The 19,483-nt window shown below is 37.3% G+C and overlaps 1 protein-coding gene across 2 annotated transcripts in view; it reads right to left on the bottom strand.

The window, feature by feature from the left end:
* The window catches only part of PIK3C2A (phosphatidylinositol-4-phosphate 3-kinase catalytic subunit type 2 alpha), a 50,595-nt gene that overhangs the window by 21,107 nt on the left and 10,005 nt on the right, over positions 1-19,483 (bottom strand). Inside the window, exons 2-11 of one of the 2 annotated variants that reach the window (XM_030948768.1) lie at positions 16,784-17,958; positions 11,159-11,259; positions 9,349-9,506; positions 6,353-6,473; positions 5,605-5,716; positions 4,988-5,067; positions 4,815-4,878; positions 2,391-2,534; positions 359-401; positions 57-270 (exon numbers count right to left, since the gene is read on the bottom strand). In XM_030948768.1, the coding sequence (XP_030804628.1) occupies positions 57-270; positions 359-401; positions 2,391-2,534; positions 4,815-4,878; positions 4,988-5,067; positions 5,605-5,716; positions 6,353-6,473; positions 9,349-9,506; positions 11,159-11,259; positions 16,784-17,893 (2,147 nt within the window). In that variant the 5' untranslated portion in view covers positions 17,894-17,958. Of the gene's footprint in view, positions 1-56; positions 271-358; positions 402-2,390; positions 2,535-4,814; positions 4,879-4,987; positions 5,068-5,604; positions 5,717-6,352; positions 6,474-9,348; positions 9,507-11,158; positions 11,266-16,783; positions 17,959-19,483 lie in introns of both variants that reach the window. The other variant, XM_030948767.1, reaches the window with a different exon arrangement.

A 19,483-nucleotide genomic window follows, 5' to 3' on the forward strand; every position in this document is an offset into this window, starting at 1 on the left:
TAAAAATATATATATACATATAAAAGGAGGAATTTTACAATAAGTAAGTCACTTACTTTGACACCCAACCAGAAGAAATTCCATGAGCAGCAAATATTGTGAACTGGAGATGTTCTGTGGCAGTCCAAGCTTCCTTGGTACTCTTACTCTCTTCTGGAGAAATTGCTGCTGAACTGCTACAGGAATTTGTGTGGAGCTGCAGGAGGGCCTCAACTGCTCTTGTTAACTGGTCTATACTCACTTTCAGAGGGTGTTCAGGCCGCAGTGAACCTAAATGATAATTTATTTTGAATGCACTTCTTCCTAAATTAGCCACCTCAAACCAGCTTTTAAATAAAAATTTAAGAACTTTACTCACCAGAGGGGCTCTTGCTGTTGTCATCACCACATTTTAAGGATACCTATACAATAAAGTCAGAGGAAATTTCGATACTGAAAATCCATCTTAGTTTTCCATGGCTATTAAGTATCTTATACAGAAATAATGAACTATCTGAATTAAGCTCATATTTAAGTTTATGTAACACATCTTTTCACTCAAAGTTCCTCAAGAGTTGACTAATAGCATCACAATTTCCATATGATGCAACCACTATTCACCAAGTTCAAAAGCTCATTTTTTTGTCAAGTCAACTGCTTTGACACTCTTTATATGAAGTCCAGAAGGACACAGTACATTGGAATATTGCCCAGGATAATCTAACTTCTCTAGGCAGAGATAAAACTTGCTCAGGGCTGTTATGGATGAAAGCAGAGGTCATTAGCTTATTGACCAGTAATTTAAATCTGAACAGCTTTAAACAGCTCCTTTTTTTTGGCTTTGTTTGTGGCATTTGGTATCTTTTTCTGGCAGAGCTATAAATTTACTGAATAAAAAAATATTAAACAACTGAGAAAATTAACAGTAAGGACTATTACTTTGTACTATCTTTGTTTGCTTCTTGGTCTGCTAAAATGGAAGTCTCAACATGATGCAACATCACAGCAATGTCTAGTCTCAACAAAGACAATATTGAAACCAAGAGGTGACAAACAAAGCATGGGAATTCTCTCCCTTCTAATCAGGAGGGATTTCATGCCTAATTCAAGTCCTGATAAAACTAAAATTTTTAATGAAAACTAAGCTTGTGGTTTAAAATCAAACCCCGTGAATTCCCAACTTCCTACAAAGTTTGTCACAAGTGCTGCAGAAGATGAAAGCTCTCTTTACACTTCTAGTGTACTAATTGAGCATCCTGAACTTAAAGTTTGAGTATCAAAAAATTTCACATTCTTATAAAAATGTGCTCACTTTGTCCAACCACAAAGAATTACTTTGAAAAGAAATAAAATCAAAAAATATCTTACAAAATATGACAATGCAAGAGTCTCTAATACTTATAGCATTTTTGTTTCTGAAAGCAGTCCTACATGTCTTCATACACATTACTGTGTAAGTCAATGTCCACCATAAAATAATCACAGGGTTAAATTCATAAAATCTCACCTTTTTCAAATTCTAGTGGAGCAATGGTTTTTTTAGGAGCTATTTGTACACTGAAATCTAATTATTTCTGCAGCTTTCTCCTACCAAAAAGCAAACATTGAAAAATATTTATCTGTTGTCTTAATGTCTTCTGCACTTCCCTGTAAAAATTTTAGCTCTTGTACAACTATATTTATCTGTCTTCTGCTCAGTGTTACAAACACATCACTGAACTGATGAAGCCAAAAGCAAATAGAGCATCACATGAGTTGCCACTCTGGTAAGGCAGCAGGACAACAGAAATAGCATTAAAAGGTTATTCAGCTTTTTTATTTGCACACTTCTCCACGTAATGACTGTTTTTGACAACATGACTTGAGACTGCCCTGCTCAACTGAACCATTCATTATAAGGCAGTTGCATCATGAGATTCTGGGCTGTTTGAGAGATTTTGGGTTTGTCCTTATGCTCAGGAATGCAGGAGCATGAACAGTTAAGAGTTTTAAGATGCTATTGCTAGTCACAAACACTACTGGGAAAATACATGATGTCAATTCCTCCTTTAAAGCATAACTGCATTAATTTTAGACAGCATGAGCTCCTGTCAGTTCCCCTCAGTCAGATTTAGTGGCATCTGCTGTGACACAAGTTTCTAGTTTCAGAACCAGAAAACAGTACTTTAAAACCTGTTTTTAAAAGTCACTATTTAGAAAAGGAAAATATTCCCAAAGCAAGTGATTAATGCATTAACAGCAGAGAGATGTCAAAATAAATGGAAGATGTCAAGTAAAATAAATAAATAAATAAAACCCAACAAAAATCCCAACAGAACCCTGACAGAACTGTTGCTGGTATTTCCAGCTACTAAAAACCGCGAAATAAAATGTATCAGTTAAAACATGCAATTTATAGAGTGAAAGTTTACCTCAGCATTTTTAATCCTTGGGAGATTAACAGCCCTCCTGAGCTTCTTCACTGATTCCGTTATTGCAGGAGTCTCTACACAATCCAATGTAGAACAGATTTTTCTGACAGTCTTAATTACATGATCTACTGCTTTATGCTGGTTCTAATAAGGAATGTATGAGAGAACAGATTGGTCTGATCACAATTGTGAAACCCAGTATTGCTTTAATGTTTTTTAATGAATTGCCAAGAAACATCACTATGAGATGCACATCTCCATTACACTAAACTGTGATATAATGACTGGAATGAAGAACAAACTCAATATTGAGAACTGCCCTATGAATGCCAAAAACACAGTAGTACAGATCATAGAGTGGGGTGCCAGGAAACATTAGGAGGTTCCCAACCATTTTTTTATTCAACTGTTGGCAAACAATTATTTTCTAATGAGATACAAAGCTCAATTTCCCTCATGGCCTAAAAAGAAAGTGCAGTTCAAAAAAGAATATTCAATTAGTGTGAGGAAACAATGCTAAAGAAGCAGTGTTTCAATTTCAGCCCACAGGTTTAAGTTACACTGACACTTCAACTACTTTCACTGCAGTACTGCTTCCATGACGGAACTAATCTTTTTTACTTCACTTTAATTTACTTTTGTAGGCTACTTAAGACAAAGTTGAGCTGCTCCTAATATTCTCTTCCTTCTACTCTTCCAACAGAAGAAAAGCCATTTGAGTGAAATCTGAATTATCCTAGGTTTCCTGGTTTTTTTTTTAATGTAACGAAAGTCCTCACCCGATTTTAAAGAACACATGTAGAAAATAAAAATATTTGCTTCAAAATAATAGTTTACTTTTTAAAGTAGGTTTCTTTCACAATAACTTCCGAGCACTTACAACTAAATAAGAGGAGTAACTATTGCAATATTCTCTCACTAAGATGTAAATTGATTCCCAACCACCACTCTCCCAGACATATACTCGTGACCTTCCTACAAATGGATAGCAAAGAAGCCATTTGAATCAGAAAGTTTTTTAATTGAGAGCTACCTGGCAAAAATTAACTGTTCTGGTAAGAAAATAACCACAGGACACTGTAAATATTTAAGCCATTTTTCCAAAGCTAACAAATTGAAGGTAACAGCTTCTTTGTGATATGGAAAGAAAAATTTCTACTGCTTTTTTCCTCACAGGCTCTCAAATCTCAATAAAAAGACAATTGATAATTTTCAGAGAGTTCAACAATGTGAAATCAAAGCCCACATACAAATTATTTATGGATTACCCTTCTTCACTTGGATTAGCAATCTTCAGCTACTGAATATGTAAAGGAATTCACTTCATGAAGTAAAAAATTCAAATGCAGAACTGCTGCTATTTGGACCTAATCATCACCACCTACAAACTACATCTCCCAACCTCAAAAAGCTCAATTTCCTACAAGCTCAACAAAGGGTAGAACAAATCTGAATCGAGATGTTTTGCATTCCTTATCTCAGCCTGTGAAGTCACAGCTAAACAAAGAAGCTGAAGCAGCTGCAAGAGCAAAGCAACAAAAGCACCACCATGGCAGGGAGCAGTAACAGCTCACTCCTCTACAAAAAGGTTGTGTTCAAAACTACCCTTGAGAACGTGGTGAATCACCAGCATGGGAATTAAATAATATTAAGGGAATATGGAAATAGCAGCTTGTTCAGGCCTGCATTCCTGGAGAGGCAAACAAACATAGTGGAAATGAAAAGTATTGCAATTAAGTAATTCATTTTAAGACTGGTTAATAAACACAGTTATCTAATGTTTAAGCATTTAAGACTCCAAGTTATATTACTATCAGCAGTTAAAAGCTGCTTCTCCTTCAAGAAATTAGCAGGTTGTATCCATAAGCTTTTGCAGATGGGATACTACTGTAAACTATTCAACATCCAAGCTGCTTTAAGCTACCTGTCATACAGTGAAACAGACAAATTTTTGACATTAATTGAATAATGCAGAATAAGACATAATTATACTTTGTGTAGAACTTCCTTGTATGTTCCAAACATGCTTCAGTTCTAACTCCCATTGTACACAACTGTTCCTGCTCTCTATTATGCAGATTTTTATCTGTTAGTAAATACATCCTTCATGGCTGTCAGCAACAGCCATAGTTAGAATTCTGACCTCTTCCCTATTCTCCTGAATTAACCTCTTCCAGCATGTTTGGGGCAGAGGTTATTTTGCACCCCAGGACTTGGAAGATACATTTCTAGTTGTGATGGTCACATAATAACTGAGGTTTGCAAGAAAAGCCAGGAAGAAAAGAAGAACAGAAATCTAAATACCCATGATTATAATTTCACAGCTTGCTCAGATTCTCAGTCTCCCCAAGAAAACCTGCAAGTCTTTTTGCCAGCTACCTCACCAGTGACTTTGGCCACTTTTGGTTCAGCAATAAACCTTACCTCATTCTTAAGGGCTATGTTAACTTGCTTGTGATACACCTCAAGAAGCTCTTCAATGGAAGACCTGCAAGAAATAAAAGCTCTTGGACACAAGTACAAGAACAGAACACCACCTTGGTCAGGAATTCAGCAGTGATCAGCACTTGATTATTAAAATAACCACCAAACATTACCTTATGATAGGTTCTCTGAAAGGCTTTTCTACTTTGTGGAGGTGTTTGGTTAGATGTACAGGTGTCCTGTCATCATCCTCCTGCAATAAAATATGAGGTACTAAGTCCAGTTCTCACCTTTCTATAATGTTTTAGAGAATTAATAACTAACACCTGGGGTGTTGAAGGGGAAAGAGGTAAGGTGATCTCTTCAAAGGGGAAAACAAATAACTACTTAATAGTCTGTGAAATATGTACACATGGGGACAGAGGGAAGAAACAGCCATGAAGTGCCCAACTATGCAGATACCCAGTACTCCTTCCTTCCTTCCTCTTTGATGGTCTGATGCATATTGAATTACACTCAAAAACTGTTCCCAACTTTTATTTAACTCTGCAATTTGTTCCTTCTTTTCCAAGCCTCAAGTTTAGTCCCACTGCTAGCATACCTTTTCCAGGTATAAAATACCTGGCTCTAGTAAGAGGCATTACCCGTATTTATGTCATTTGCCTTGTGAAAATTCAGTAATGTTTTTCACTTCCTGGCAGGATAAGAGGACAGCATTTCCCAGAGCAAGCAGGCATGCTGATTTGTCAATCCCACCAGAGGTGCCAGCCTGCAGAGTAGGAGCACTCACAGTCCGTGCCAGGTCGCTGCACATGGCGCTGCGGGTCAGCAGCTGCAGGCTGATGTCCGTGTCCCACTTGCGGCAGCTCTGGATGTACTCGTGGCTTCCTATGCAGTGCTTGCTGAGAAACAAAAGCAGGCACAGTCACAACCAAAGCAGTGCTTGCCCAAAAATCACACCAAATATTTCAGGCAACCTGTTGCCATGAAGTAAGGAAATGGTGAATCAACCTCCATGCCATCCTTGGTCTGATTTTTACTTCTGCACAAGTTTTTATACACTACTACAGATACCTGTACTTGTGCTAAAGCTCTTAACCACAGAGGTTAACACTGAAACCAAATATTCTAACCCAGAATGGGGCTTTTAAAACCATTTGATTTTGGAAAAAAACATAAAACAAAAAAACCAAACCAAAAATCAAACCAAGAAACAAACAAAACCCTGCAAACCACAACTCCTTCAGTTTATTAGAAAACAGTTTGGTTTTTTTTCAGTTTCTGAGATTTGAAGAGTGGTCAAAAGCGACAATACAGAAATGCTCTAGAAACATGCATTTGCATTAGAACAGAGTTGATAACAACCTACAGTGCTGTATCCCAGAGCAACTCCAAAAACTTCTGATCTTTGTAAAAAGAGTGACTCCCTTACATTTTTAAGGTTTCTTTCACACATTTAATCACTAGAGATACACTTCCCAGTAACTGTGTCACAAAAAAGCATGAAATTAAGCATTAATGAAAAAGAGTTTGCTTACTTCTGTAAAACTTCTTCTTGGCCACAGACTTTCAGGATATAGCTGCCAATGTCCACTTCATTCAAGTCATCATGCACCCAGCAAAGTGCCTGCATTATTATAAGCTCAACAGGGGAACTCACTGTTTAAAGAAATTATATCTAAAAGTTAAATACAAACCTATAGCGAGTGATATTAACTACTGTTCACTCACAAATTGTAGCTATTTAATGAAATTGATTTTTATACTTGTAGAAAAGACTTTTACGTTTCTATTATCACCTAAATGTCATCATTTGAGATCTTCACTTTTCTCTCACAAAGAAAGGTATCTCATGAAACTTGACTGCCATTATAAAAAGCCCAAAAAACATCTTTAAAAATTAGGATACAGTGTAGTCACGTAACCAGAAGTACGAACACAGTCTGCAGGACTGAGGATAGACGTTTTCTTTCTTTTTAAAATCTCATTACAAATTTGCCCTATTTAGCAAGGACTTCAAATAGGTAAGTGATCCCAGAGGCACTTTCAGTTTAAAAAACACTATCTGAATACTTGAACTCCTCTGTTTGGCTTTTGAGGAACTGAATATCAGCTGCAGCTGAGGCAAATCCTACTGAAAGTCCTTTTTCCCTTTTTCCTTTCCACTTGTCCAGGGAAGTTTCTAGTTAGTACAGAGCAGATCTCAGTAAGCATCACCAAGCCTTTGCAAAATGCAACTCTTAGCTACCAGTACTTTTGCATCAGGCTCCAAATGCTCTTTGGAAAATAATCTCTCTTCCATCCAGTAACTACAGAGCAAAAAAATAATTCCAGTCAAACCCAAAATCCATTCCCCCACAGCCACCAGCTGTCACTGACTAAAAATACAGATAAGTTTGAATGAAACAAATGCTTAAATACAAAATGCTCTCTGGCCCTCCCTACCTAGTTTCTGATGATCTCCTTCAGATCATTTGCAAATAATATCAAAGTGCCTCAAAATTCTGTAAAAAACCTATTGTATAAAAGCAATTTTATATTTCATCAGTACCTTCAGAGCAGGGCTTTTTTCCTACTCCAGGGACTTTCCTGATTTTCTCAATTTTTTTTTAAAGATAGAAAAATTACTGCTATGGTAGATACAGAGAGGTAATGCCACAACATTTTCCATAAGATAACACATGTCCTTCATCTCATTAACAAATGATTAATTATTACAAGCACAGATGTATACAAGCACATATGAAGAATGACTGTGTGAAATTCAAGAACAAGCAATGATGGGAAGTATAAATTCAGAAATACTTGAAGTCATTAAGACTGTTCCAACTTATTATTGGGTGAAATGGCTGTACTACCTTCAGCAGAGAATATATCTGGGAGTTGGTAAAGAAAAAAGATACAGTGATAGTTCATGCAGGGACAGTGTCTGTGCTGTACTCACAGGCTGCACTGCCAAAGGTCTGCCAGCTCTGTGAAAGCTACAAAGATGTTACCACCTTTTCCCTGCCCTACATCTTATTCAAAGACATTAATTTCTTGCTGACACACAATGTTTGCTCAGACAGAGCAAACTTCCATGCAAAGTCTAATAAATGAATGCAAAATTAATCCAAATAAGCTCTAAAGTTCATCCATTTCCCTCCTGAGTCCTTTCTACAAATAGCTGTCAGAGCACTGAGAGGCTGCAGCTCCTTCTGAGCAAGACTGAAAGCCACACTGAAGTAAAACAGCCTGAGCATCAGTATGCCAAGGTATGTAACAATGTGACCAAGAAGAGAAGGAATTGAAGGTAGAGGATAACTTTAAATACCCTCATTACTAGTCACATAACCACCCTTCACCAGCTATAGAAGACAAGCAGTTTAACTGGCATTAGTTTCAGCAAAATGGGAGTAGAAAGTGCAAAGAAGAAAGTATGTTGGGCTACAACACAAAACACATTCCAAGCTAGTCACAGAAAATACCAGAAATAAAGGGCTGAAGCCCTAACATTTTAGTTACCCTACCAAAGCCTTCTGTAGGAAAGGATTTTGCCTGTAATATTAGCAATGTGTAGTCTTAAGGATTAAGTACAGAAACCCTTCCTAGGCTATATTTACAATCCACCTAATTTCTTAACAAAAGATTATTAAGTCACCACAGAATAAATGTAAGGTCCAGCAAATTAATATGGAATGAAAACCCTGATGCACCGAGAGCTTGTTTTTCCAAAACAGCAGCAAGTTCATGTGAGTAACAGAAAAACTCCACATCTTTTGAGAACAACCAGCTCTGAAGCATCTACACTGTCAGAAGTTGAGATCCAAATGATAACCCTCAGAAGTGACAGAAGTATAGAGGCAAAAAAGTTCATAACCAGTTATTTTATCAGCCCGAACTGCCAGAAGTTGACAGCATGCAGTTACAAATAAAACCACTGTGCAGTCAAGACTGCACAGAGAATATGGATTTATGTAGCACAACCAGGCAAACCTCAAAGGTCCACCCCAAACCAGTATTTCTGGTTACCCACAAAACTGGGACAGCCAGTTGTGGCACATGCAACAGTATTATTTTAGTGTTTGTGTTCGTAAGCATGTATTGAAGACAAGTAATATACAGTTTTAGCATTTATTCCTATTTTCCAGCAGCAGTTTGCCTGAACTTTTAGATAGCCTACAAAAATTTTGTTTTAAAATGTGTTAGAGTGTTGAAATGAAAAAATTAAACATTAAAAATCTCAGTCCTGGTGTCATTATCCCCTCAATAACTACAAAGTCGTGAAAAACTGTTTTATTCTATCCAGCTATGGACAGAGGAGGTTTGCTGGACTTTCCTTTTTTACAGTCAATATTTCAGTTTGTTAACTTCTAAATATTTTCTGATGGAGGCACTGACCCAGAAACAGTCCTTTGCTGCGTTCCCTTTTCCACATTTCCCACAAACAACTCCTGCCCCTGAGACCCAGGGATTACAAAAACTGAAATGTATTGTCCTGGGCTGAGTTTCCAGTCTTTCACAAGCAAACTCAACTCAAGAAATAGGAACATACCATCACATGTGAACGTTACTGGTTGCTGGAATTCTTCAATTTCTATTGAAACCTTGATACTGGCACTCTCCCCACTTATATTTCTTTGCAGCATGATTGGACTCAGCACAAAACCTGGGTTTGTTTGCTGATCGGTATAAGGAAACTTGGTCCTCAATCTGGAAAAAGAGAAGGTTTATGAAACATTGCAATGGAGAAGTCCAAGACCAAAGCAAAATAACATGGTAATAACCACAAGGCAGAACTGTAAAGACTACCTTTGGCTCTCTACCTAAATTGCATGTGCAAAGCACCATCTAATTTTTTCTACTCTCAACAGGACATTGCCCACAATAATTATACAACTAGTAGTTAAGACAGGAAAAAAAATCTTAAGTGTATAATTAGGCAGGTTTTCCACATAGCTTAAAATATTTAATAGGTCAATTCTTACAGGACATATCCAACTTCTGCAGAAGTTAAGCTCTAAAACAGTTCTTAAAAAGGTAATTGACAGTATTTTATAAAAGGTAGTTAAAAAAAAATTAAAATAACAACAAGCCTCTTCACACATTTCAATTTTTAGATGTCTAATCTGAACTTAGATACCGTGCAGAAGGTAGCTATTCCAAGGTAGCTATTCCAAGCTATGGAAGTTGAGGAAGAGGCCTTAATTGAAGTAAAGGTTTTTATTCAGGGCACAAGCAGTATAGAATGTTTACCTACAAGTGAATAAACCATACTTGGAAAGCTGCTTTTAATCTTCTGCTATTTAACATGGATAAAATAATTTAACCTTAAACTTCTGCCAATTTTTAAGTAATATTATAGGAATTAAGAACAGAACTACTCTATAAAGATCATTTATTTCATCATCTTGATTCTGGACAATAGCAAGATCCTCCAGCAAGAGCTGTCCAGTTGAAAGTTCATCAGTATTTTAAACACTGGGTCTTGAAATCTAATAATTAGATTTAACCAGAAAGTGTTGCAACAAGCCTATCCTATGTGAGCTCTGTCCTAATCACCATCAGTAAGTTTCCCATGTATATGATTTTTCATTGTTTTTGTGGAGTTTCCATTTCAGAAACATTCCTCCTTAAAAAAAAATACATGCTACCATTGAGATTCAAAGATCTCTATTTCCTTCAATTATTTATTGAATTTTGACCTCAAAAGTAAAAAAGGCAAGAGTAGTTTGTAGCAAGAAAAACACAAAAAACAAATCTCATTAAATTGTGGCAGTAAGAAAAAAATCCCACACAATCTTTAAGAAACTTCACTTCATCTTTAGGGATCAAAGCAGAGACAAGTTTAAAGGCTTTATGCTACAGAATTCCAGTTGTGGAAGCAACAAAAAATAAAAGCATTTAAAGGCTGGAAATCCATGGAGTGATAGGACATTGTGAGGTGTCTCAGCTAACAAAAAAACCAAAAACTTCAAACTCTTTCAACAGAAATTGTAATAAAAAACATTTTCTTTGTCTCATTTTATTTTGTAATAAAATGAGACAAAGAAAAATACTTTGAGGATAGAAAGGATAAAAACAAGGAAAAGTGAAAGTCATAAGACCAAAATAAGAAAGAGGACATATGATAATATAATAATCTTAGTACTGAAGATCTTAACAATTCTGTTGCATTCTTGAAAAAAAATACAAACCAGGACAAACAAAACCAGGAAAAACTGAGATAAGAAAAGGAAAAAGGATATATACTGAAATCTATCCCATCAAGAAAAAAAAAACTGTTCCTGTCAAGCTAACTGCAAATGAATCATTTAGGTTTTTTTCCTATTCTGAAAGTTAATTCATATTCAGCCATTTCTTACTTTGTAACTGCTTCAGAAAAAGCTGACAGTTCTTGATTCTGCCCTTCAATTGCTTGGAGAAGCACGTTTTCTGTCAGCGTGCCAGTGGTCCCATTGTCTTTCTGCAACTCAAAGATAATACAGGATTTAAATAGCTGCAAGCATATTCCTAAAGCCAGCAAAGCCACATGCAGATGACAGATTTTCAGGAGTCTAAGGTTTACTATTAGTTTTATGTCTATTTCTACATGGAGAAAATCATGTATCGCTACTAACTTGAAAAGTATAAATTCACTGGAGCTGTGACTCCTTGACAGCAGGTCATTTATTTGCCAGCATCATTATCAGTTAATATTAAGTTGCAAGCAGTTCCTGAGCTCTCAGCAGTGACCTCTTGCATTTGGATTTGGCTAAATTCATCTGAACCACACATGGAAGAAAAACATATTTTTCCTTCAGTGATGCAATTCAAATTCAGTGTACTTCCAGAAAGAACCACTACTTATCACTGGTGCCCATGATTATCTCTTCCTACAAAGCAGGAAAATACAAGCTGAACACTGGGAGGAAATAGTAGTCAGAACATGAAACTTACAACTAACCCCATGGAATCAACTTACCTCTCTTTTAATTCTTATGCCAAATGCTCCCATCACCTCCCAAAACTGTAAAGCACAATCTTTGAAGTATCCAATTCAAAAAGCAACTGCTAAAAGAGAGCTGCAGTTTCAAACAGCAAAATGTAATAAACTTAAAAAACCAAAACAACAAACAGAGAACTGCAGCAGGTTTTAAATCCATATCTGTTTTCTGATCCAATTCACAACACATCCATACAAAAGCTGGAGTGAGCAAAAAGCAGAGAAAAGTTGGAATAGCCAGTGGAACTCAGCTGTCCATAGCATAGCAGCCACCACTAGCCTGAAGGATTTGTGAAGCCCCTGCCAGATCCTCCCTGTAAAAACTTACATGCCCAGTTACATCTTTCACCCAAAGATTTTACAATGCTTGTAGAAACCTTTAATCCAACCACAAGGCCAGGAAAAAGCAGACTGCACTACATTTTTTCTGAAAATCACCACAATTTATTCATATTTGAAGTAGTGATTAACTACTTAACTGGTATGTGGGTTATTTATTATTAGCCCACGTAGTCAGTCAATTTCATTAGAGCGTATCAGACAATACAGATAAATTAGACTCTCAGAAAAGGGTCAAATCTGAGAGAACCACATACTGTCAGGTCTTTAAGCACTTTTTTTCCCTTCAAATTAACTTCTTTAAACAGTACAGCATAAACTTGGAAGAGATACAACCTATAATTGCCACCCAAATTGCACTTAAACCTAATTATTTCAGCTGAAATATTGGTTGCATGAACACTGATCAGTCAAAAGGGCAAATTCTGTGTAATTGGAGATTAGCCATACCACAGGAGTCAATCAGAACAGGAAGCTGTAAAGCCACAAAACTGAAAAGAGCTGTAGGAGCATGCATAATACCTTAAATTTAAATAAGTTCTTCTATTGTAACATCTCAGACAAGTTCTGTCACATAAAAATACTGGGCAACCTCACAAGACCTGCTAACCTGTGCAACCGTATCTAGTAAACACACTCTCTAAGCACTTGCAGACCAACACCACCAAAAATCACAAGGAAAGAGGCAGGGAACATACCCAGGGAAAGCCAAACACCTCAGACGAAGGTTAATCACCTGCTGGCTGGCACTCAACACAAAACTCAGCCACTGCAAATCAAGAAACTACCTCTACAAATGTTAAATTCTATTTAAAAACTCTTTAAGGAATACTACAAATAGGATAAAAGCATTAAACAAGGGGCCTACTTAAATAAAGTCATACCAGTGATGAAACACCACTTTATGCCACTGTGTGACATTTCTGATTTCCTTACAGAAAAATTTGCAGGTTATTCTACTGTTAAATTCAAAGTTTGGGGAAATAACAAGGCATGTCAACACATGCAAGCTTAGCCAGGGTAAATAATAAATTCTAATCTAATGAGCAAAAAAACCAGATTTGGTTATCCATGGTTCACCTCAGGGTCACACTTGGCTAAGGAGAGAAACCTCATGTTATTACAAATATGTAATGATGGAAAAGACCTCCTGGTGGAAAATAAGGAACATCAAATACCTCCTTATTTTTAGCTAAACTTCAGTATTAATTTTTGATCACTTTTGGGAAAATAATTTAAGGACAACAAGCTCTGAAAAACAAAAGAATTCTATTTAAATCCCCTGGACTCAGATGGGTTTTGAGCAACAAGTAGAATTTTAATTCCTTTAACTTCCACTTGGGTCAATCCAGGAGGTGCAAAAGCTATCATCAGTCAACAGGAAATAACTTGAAAGAAGGGACTTCAGGCCAAATGAGATAAATAGTTCATGTCAGCAAAGGCTGCAAAAATAGAAGTGATCTGTAAATACAATTAATCTGAACAATGACAAACAAACCCAACCCCAATAAACTAACAAAAAAGTCAAGTTAAATAAAATTCCATGAGTATACAAAGTCACAAGACTTTGCAGCTCTGTGGAAAGCAAGAGAAAACAACACATAGGGAGGACAAAATGATGCTTTATGTCTCTGCTTTCAGAAATGAGTGACAAACACTGAAGTATATAAACAGGAATACTAAATGTATAGTTACTTCAAATATGAATATATACACAAAATAGGCAATAATAAGAATAGATACAAATAGATACTTCACCAAAACAAAGCAATATATTGATTCAGGCATTGAACAGATAGATAGTCATAAGTTTTGATAGAATCAAAATACTAATATTTTTTTCTAAAGGGGCAGCGAGACTGAGTTTTTCAGGAAGGGTTTGGGGGGAATGATCCTGACACGGTTAAGATGTAAGACTTAAAAGTATACTTTGAAGAACATATAAACCTGGGGTAAATTGGATAAAATACAAGAAAACTGCCAAAAAATAGAGGCTACATAACTCAGCTTTCTCTTATACTGAGTGGAAAATTATTTAAACTAGAAAATAAAGTAGAAGCACAGGATAGGCAAAAGAGAGGCTATCCAGGTTGTATTTCAAGGATCTCTAAATGAGAGATTCATCTTTAAATCTATTTATTTTCTTCTTTAATAACTCAGCAGAAACAACCCTGGTAACTCACAGTCCTGTATCATCACCCACCTTCATAACACAGGCTAGAACTGGAGTGTCTGGAGGGGCACAAGTGGAAAGTAAATCTCAAACCTTCAATTGGGCACTCACTGCAGAAGTCTGCTACAAATTAAGAACTTGTTTGAAAAAGATGGTGACTTAAAAATTAATTGCCTACAGAATTGATGTTGTGGTGCTATCATAAATAAAAGAGGACCAAGCAGGATGGCCCTGCCTGTCATGAGGGTTTATTGCTGATGTACAAGGCACGTGGTACCCTGTGCTCTCACACAGAGAGCTAAAATTCTCATAAGCCATCTTCAAAAAAATAAAAAAGCAAAGAGAAGCTCTCACACAGAGCTTGCAGTGAAAGCTGACAGAAAGTCACCATCTCTTGTAACACGTTGAGGTAAATATCAAAATGATTCTTTCATCTTAAGTACCTGCTGTTCCATCCTGAAAGAAGAACATTTGCTAGGAACTACTTACAAACGTGTTCTGCTGAAAATCAGATGAATGATTTTCCTGCTCCAGAGGAGGAGCTGGAGCAGCCTTTACATCAAAAGTGGCAGGAAGAAAAGACCACATGTGAAGGCAGAGCTTGAACTTCATTTATGAACCAGGAGTCAGTACATGACATGCAAATAGCAGGAGACTGGATCTTATCAACAGGAAAGACCCTTTGAAATCCCACATTCTTGAAAAAACCTGGATGTATAAAGCCAGATTTGATTCAGTAACAGTCAAACATCACTTCCTACAGACACCACCTGAGCCGCACTGCTCCAGTGTAGGCCAGTTATTAGCCAGGAGTTAATTACAGCCAACCAACCAGCACTGACAACCTGACAAACACATCACCAGGTGACACAGCAAACTGAGAAACAAACTGCTGTAGAGCCCAAATTTACATACCTCTCCAAACACTACTAAATAACAGAGTTAAAGTATCACAGCTCAACAGCAAGTGGGGGAAAAAAATTAAGTCAGACCCAAGAGCTGTACACGTGGCACAAAACCAGAGATAAATGCATAAATGCATTTTTTGGGTTTCAGGGTGGTTTTTATTCCTTCTCCATTGGCCTTCTATTGAACTTTTGCCAGAATACTGACACCCAACCCAGAAAAAAGAGGAAACCCTTCAAATGAGGGGCCAAAAATTTCACTTCACTGGAAATTCAGACAGCTTTTTAGGCCACAGTCTAGTAAATATTCCTATTTCTGAGAAAAAATCACCTCCAGTTTGGGGGTGGGGAAGGAAGATATAAGGAATTATTTGGAAAATATCCTTGAGTGATAACAGTTGGTTTTTTACAGCATGTCCCTAGCCTATTAAAAACACCTAGAAAAACAACACCTAAGATTTAAAACATCTGTAAACCAAAGTCTCCAAAGCAAACAAAGAGTTTAATTCCCATTCTCTAACCAGTTCCTCCAAATACATTTTTTTTGGCCATTATCACACTTGCCAGGGTGCTGGCTTTTCCACTGAAAACTTCTCCACTTCTCTTTTAGTCCTCCAAAAAAAAACCCCAATACACAGAAGTATTCATATCCACTTTCTAGTGAGCTAACTAATATTTTAAAACACAATGTGGGGTTTTTTTTTGTGGCGGAATTATCACAGAAAAAATTAAAAATATAGAAAAATTTAAATAACCTACAGTTAAATAACCTACAGTTAAATAACCTACAGTTCTTTTACTGGACTTGGGAAAAAGTAGGATGGCCTAATGGGGTGTAATTAAGCAGATGAGACTGTGACAGTATTGATCATCTGCTGCACAGTTTGCTTTTGACACAAACTGCATGTGCTCCATGTTCAAAGATAGGAGTGCCATAACTAAAGCCCCTGTTGAGAGTTTGGTTTTGAATGTTTCATTAAAGTGATCCTAGAGAAGAATCTCTCAAACATCTTTTTGCCCTGCCTGATAAAAGTAACATCATGCAAAGACGGTCTGCCTTCTTCTAGAGCAGTACAGTGTTTCTGACCCAAGAGCCACTCCACCACCCAGCACAAAACCAAAAGTTCTGTCTAGCCTTTCTATACAGAAGGAAAGCTTTCTACCCACAAGAGAATTACTGTGGTCTTGTAAAAGGCAAGATAAAACTTTCAGTGCTTAGCTCGCCACCTTTTTATTTCACCATATCATATGAATTGGTCATAAAATTGAAATATTTATCAATATGATTTAGACACTTTAGTGCTGAGTATTATTTCTATTTCTTACTGGAGTGTTGAGTTGAAAACCAGCAATTACCTCAGTAAATATGGAAGGATTACACAAGGGCAAAAGGTATTTTGGGAGATAATTCAGTAGTTATGTTCAATTTTCTGAATAGCACTAATACATATGCCATAACATCACATTGTTTGGACACTGCTCAAGCCAAATAATACACAAAAAATAAATAACAGACCTTAAAGTGTCTTTAAATACTGTCATTAATCTTTACTGTTATACTGCAATTTCAAGATACTGATTGACATACCTGTGATGTTTGGCCCTGTAACTTTGCAAGCTGAGTTGTTCTCATGTTTAAGGACTGACTCCTCGTGACTGTGGCTCCAGAAGATTTCCCATTAACCTTTCTTTCCAGATGACAATTTAGTAGCAGCTTTTCTTCCAACAGAACAGCATCCCATGGATCTTCAGCAGTCATACCTGAAGGCCTCTCTCCATCACCCTCTGCCTTATTTAGAGTCTCCAAAGTGTCCACTTTTGGTTTACTCAGAGGATCTAAATCCAGCCAGTCGAATTTACTGACATCCCCACAGCTCTCCGCGGCCGGCAGGTTGGACACTGCAGACTTTATGGAAGTCATTTCTAGGTCCGTGCTTGACTTCCCGTTCCTCAGGAACTCTGAAGTGCTTGCAATTTTGTCAAATACTTTTGCCATTTCTGGTGTGAGCACTGGAGAGTAGAAAGGTAGGCTTCCATGTGGATGGAAAGGTGTGGTAGCTGCCAGGGGGTAGGAAATGTATTGTGACTGTCTAGGAAGACCAAGATAAATAGGCTCTCTAGGGGGATAGGATGACATACTTGGATGGAATCCATTCTGAAATACACCAGTCTGTTTTGTGTAAGAAGCTGAGGTGTAAATAGGAGGTAAAGTGCATGTCACAGGTGCTGGTATTCCAGGTGTCCACTGTCTCCTCTGACCCGTGGGCCCAAGGTAAAATTGTGAAGACACAGATGGGCTCAAAACAGGACTTGCTGGTAACGTAGGTACTTTACTAGATTCAAAATTGTCATCCAGCAGCAGTTTCTCTAGTTCAGCATGAGTAAGCTTCTCTATGTCAATGGTACTTAGTTTATCTTCCATGCTCTTGGCATCAGCCTCTGGAAACACCATGAGATCATGGTCCTGCTTGTTATGAGTCTGTGCTTTTTGTCTGGGGCTGCTCAAAGAATGAAAGGTTTGTTTACTACCAGCTACACCTCTTTCTTTCTGCATCTTGGCTAACGCCTCAGCTTCCATCTGCAGTGCCTCCTCTTTGTCCACATCTTTTGCCCTTGGGGCTGACAGAGAAGGTGAGGAGCGCTGTTTGAATCCATTGCTGCTGGATATCTGGGCCATGCCGCAGGAGCAGATGTCCATGTAAAGCAGCAACACTTCCCTTGCACTGGTTGTCCACCCTTGGCTTCAGAGCGGATTCAGCAGACCTGAAAAGGAAAAGAACCATTAGAAACACATGCAACAAACATATGTGGACAACTACTGTCACACACCGCAAGCTGACTGAGTTTCACACGTCCTTCAGAAACCCAGGATGTAAAACTTTGAAGAGGCAAATCTTTGTTTATTTGAGGGGAGGGAATGTCAAACTTAACAAAGCCACACAAATAAATTCATTGAATTATGCCAGACCCATTTACTTCTCTTACTGTGCTCACTGGTGCTAGTAAGCACTTAGTTGCTTTTTGCCCCACTAGACCCAAGACACACAAGAGGCACCCTCAGGTACATAGCGGTTTTCAGACTTGAGCAATCACACAGGTGCAACCTTGGGAGTAGAAGTCATTCTAAAGACTATACAAATACAGCATTGATAAAGCACATTATGAAGAGGACTTCCACCTTACTTCACTAGATTACAAACCAGACCTTTCAAACTGCTGTACCATAACTGTAATGGTCGTAATGACACTGAAGGACCTCTCTTCCTTTGGAAAATATTGTACTTTACCCTCTTAAAAATAATGCTTATGAAATAATATTTCTTGGACAAGCAAAAGAAGCCATTTAAGTACAGCTGCTCATTGACTAATCTCTTTAACAGCCCTTTACAGGAAGTGTCATTCACTACTAGGTAAGGAAAGAAACTCCAAAAGGTCACTTTTGCTTAAGGCCACCACCAAAAAAATGGTATTTTACATTTCTCCAATTCCAGTCTTGTGTTTAGGACTATGATACAACTTCCTATATTCACCACAATCTCTATGCAGACTCTTTATGAAAATATTCTTGCAAGAGATTACCACAAAAACTGTATTATTTTTCAGCATTACTTCTCCTTTATTCTGCAGCTTTTTGCACACAGCAGGGTCTGAGCTCAGGAGATAAGATGTCTTCCAGTAACAGCCAGTATGCACACTGAGCAGCAAGATAAAAATCAGGAATAATGAGTTTCTGCTAGGAAGGTTACATAATCAGCAATCCTCATTAAAACACAGTTTCACTGAACTAGATGAGCCTTATAGATGGAAATCATTCTGGGTTTAAATCATGCAACAATCTACAAATTAAGAATTCTCTGCAGCAAATAAAGCAGATAACTCAAAATTCTTTATGTTCTCTTTCAATCCACACCCATTAGAAGGGTTTGGATTTTAGATAGGGTTTCTTTTCCCCTCGAATCAAACCAGTGAGATGTGCTTCAAACAGAGTGACTGTATTTCTCTGGACTCCCCACACAGACAGCAAGATTCTTAGCAGATTTATAACAGATTCTTTAAATTCTTTAAGTCTGGCCAAGCTTTTGTTTTATCTACTTCATTTCAATGGCTTATAGTGTGAAGGACAGACTTCTTTATAAGAGGTTCTATACTATTTCAGCTCAGTCTGAAGACAAATCCAAGTGAAACCCTTCACAAAGCAAAATTAAATCAGAAATGATGTTACAATTACCAAGACAAGATTCACACAAAAGAGGATGTCTTCAGAAAGACTGAAACAGTGACAGACTAA

This window comes from Camarhynchus parvulus, chromosome 5 (assembly GCF_901933205.1).
Source record: "Camarhynchus parvulus chromosome 5, STF_HiC, whole genome shotgun sequence".
Lineage (NCBI taxonomy): Eukaryota > Metazoa > Chordata > Aves > Passeriformes > Thraupidae > Camarhynchus > Camarhynchus parvulus.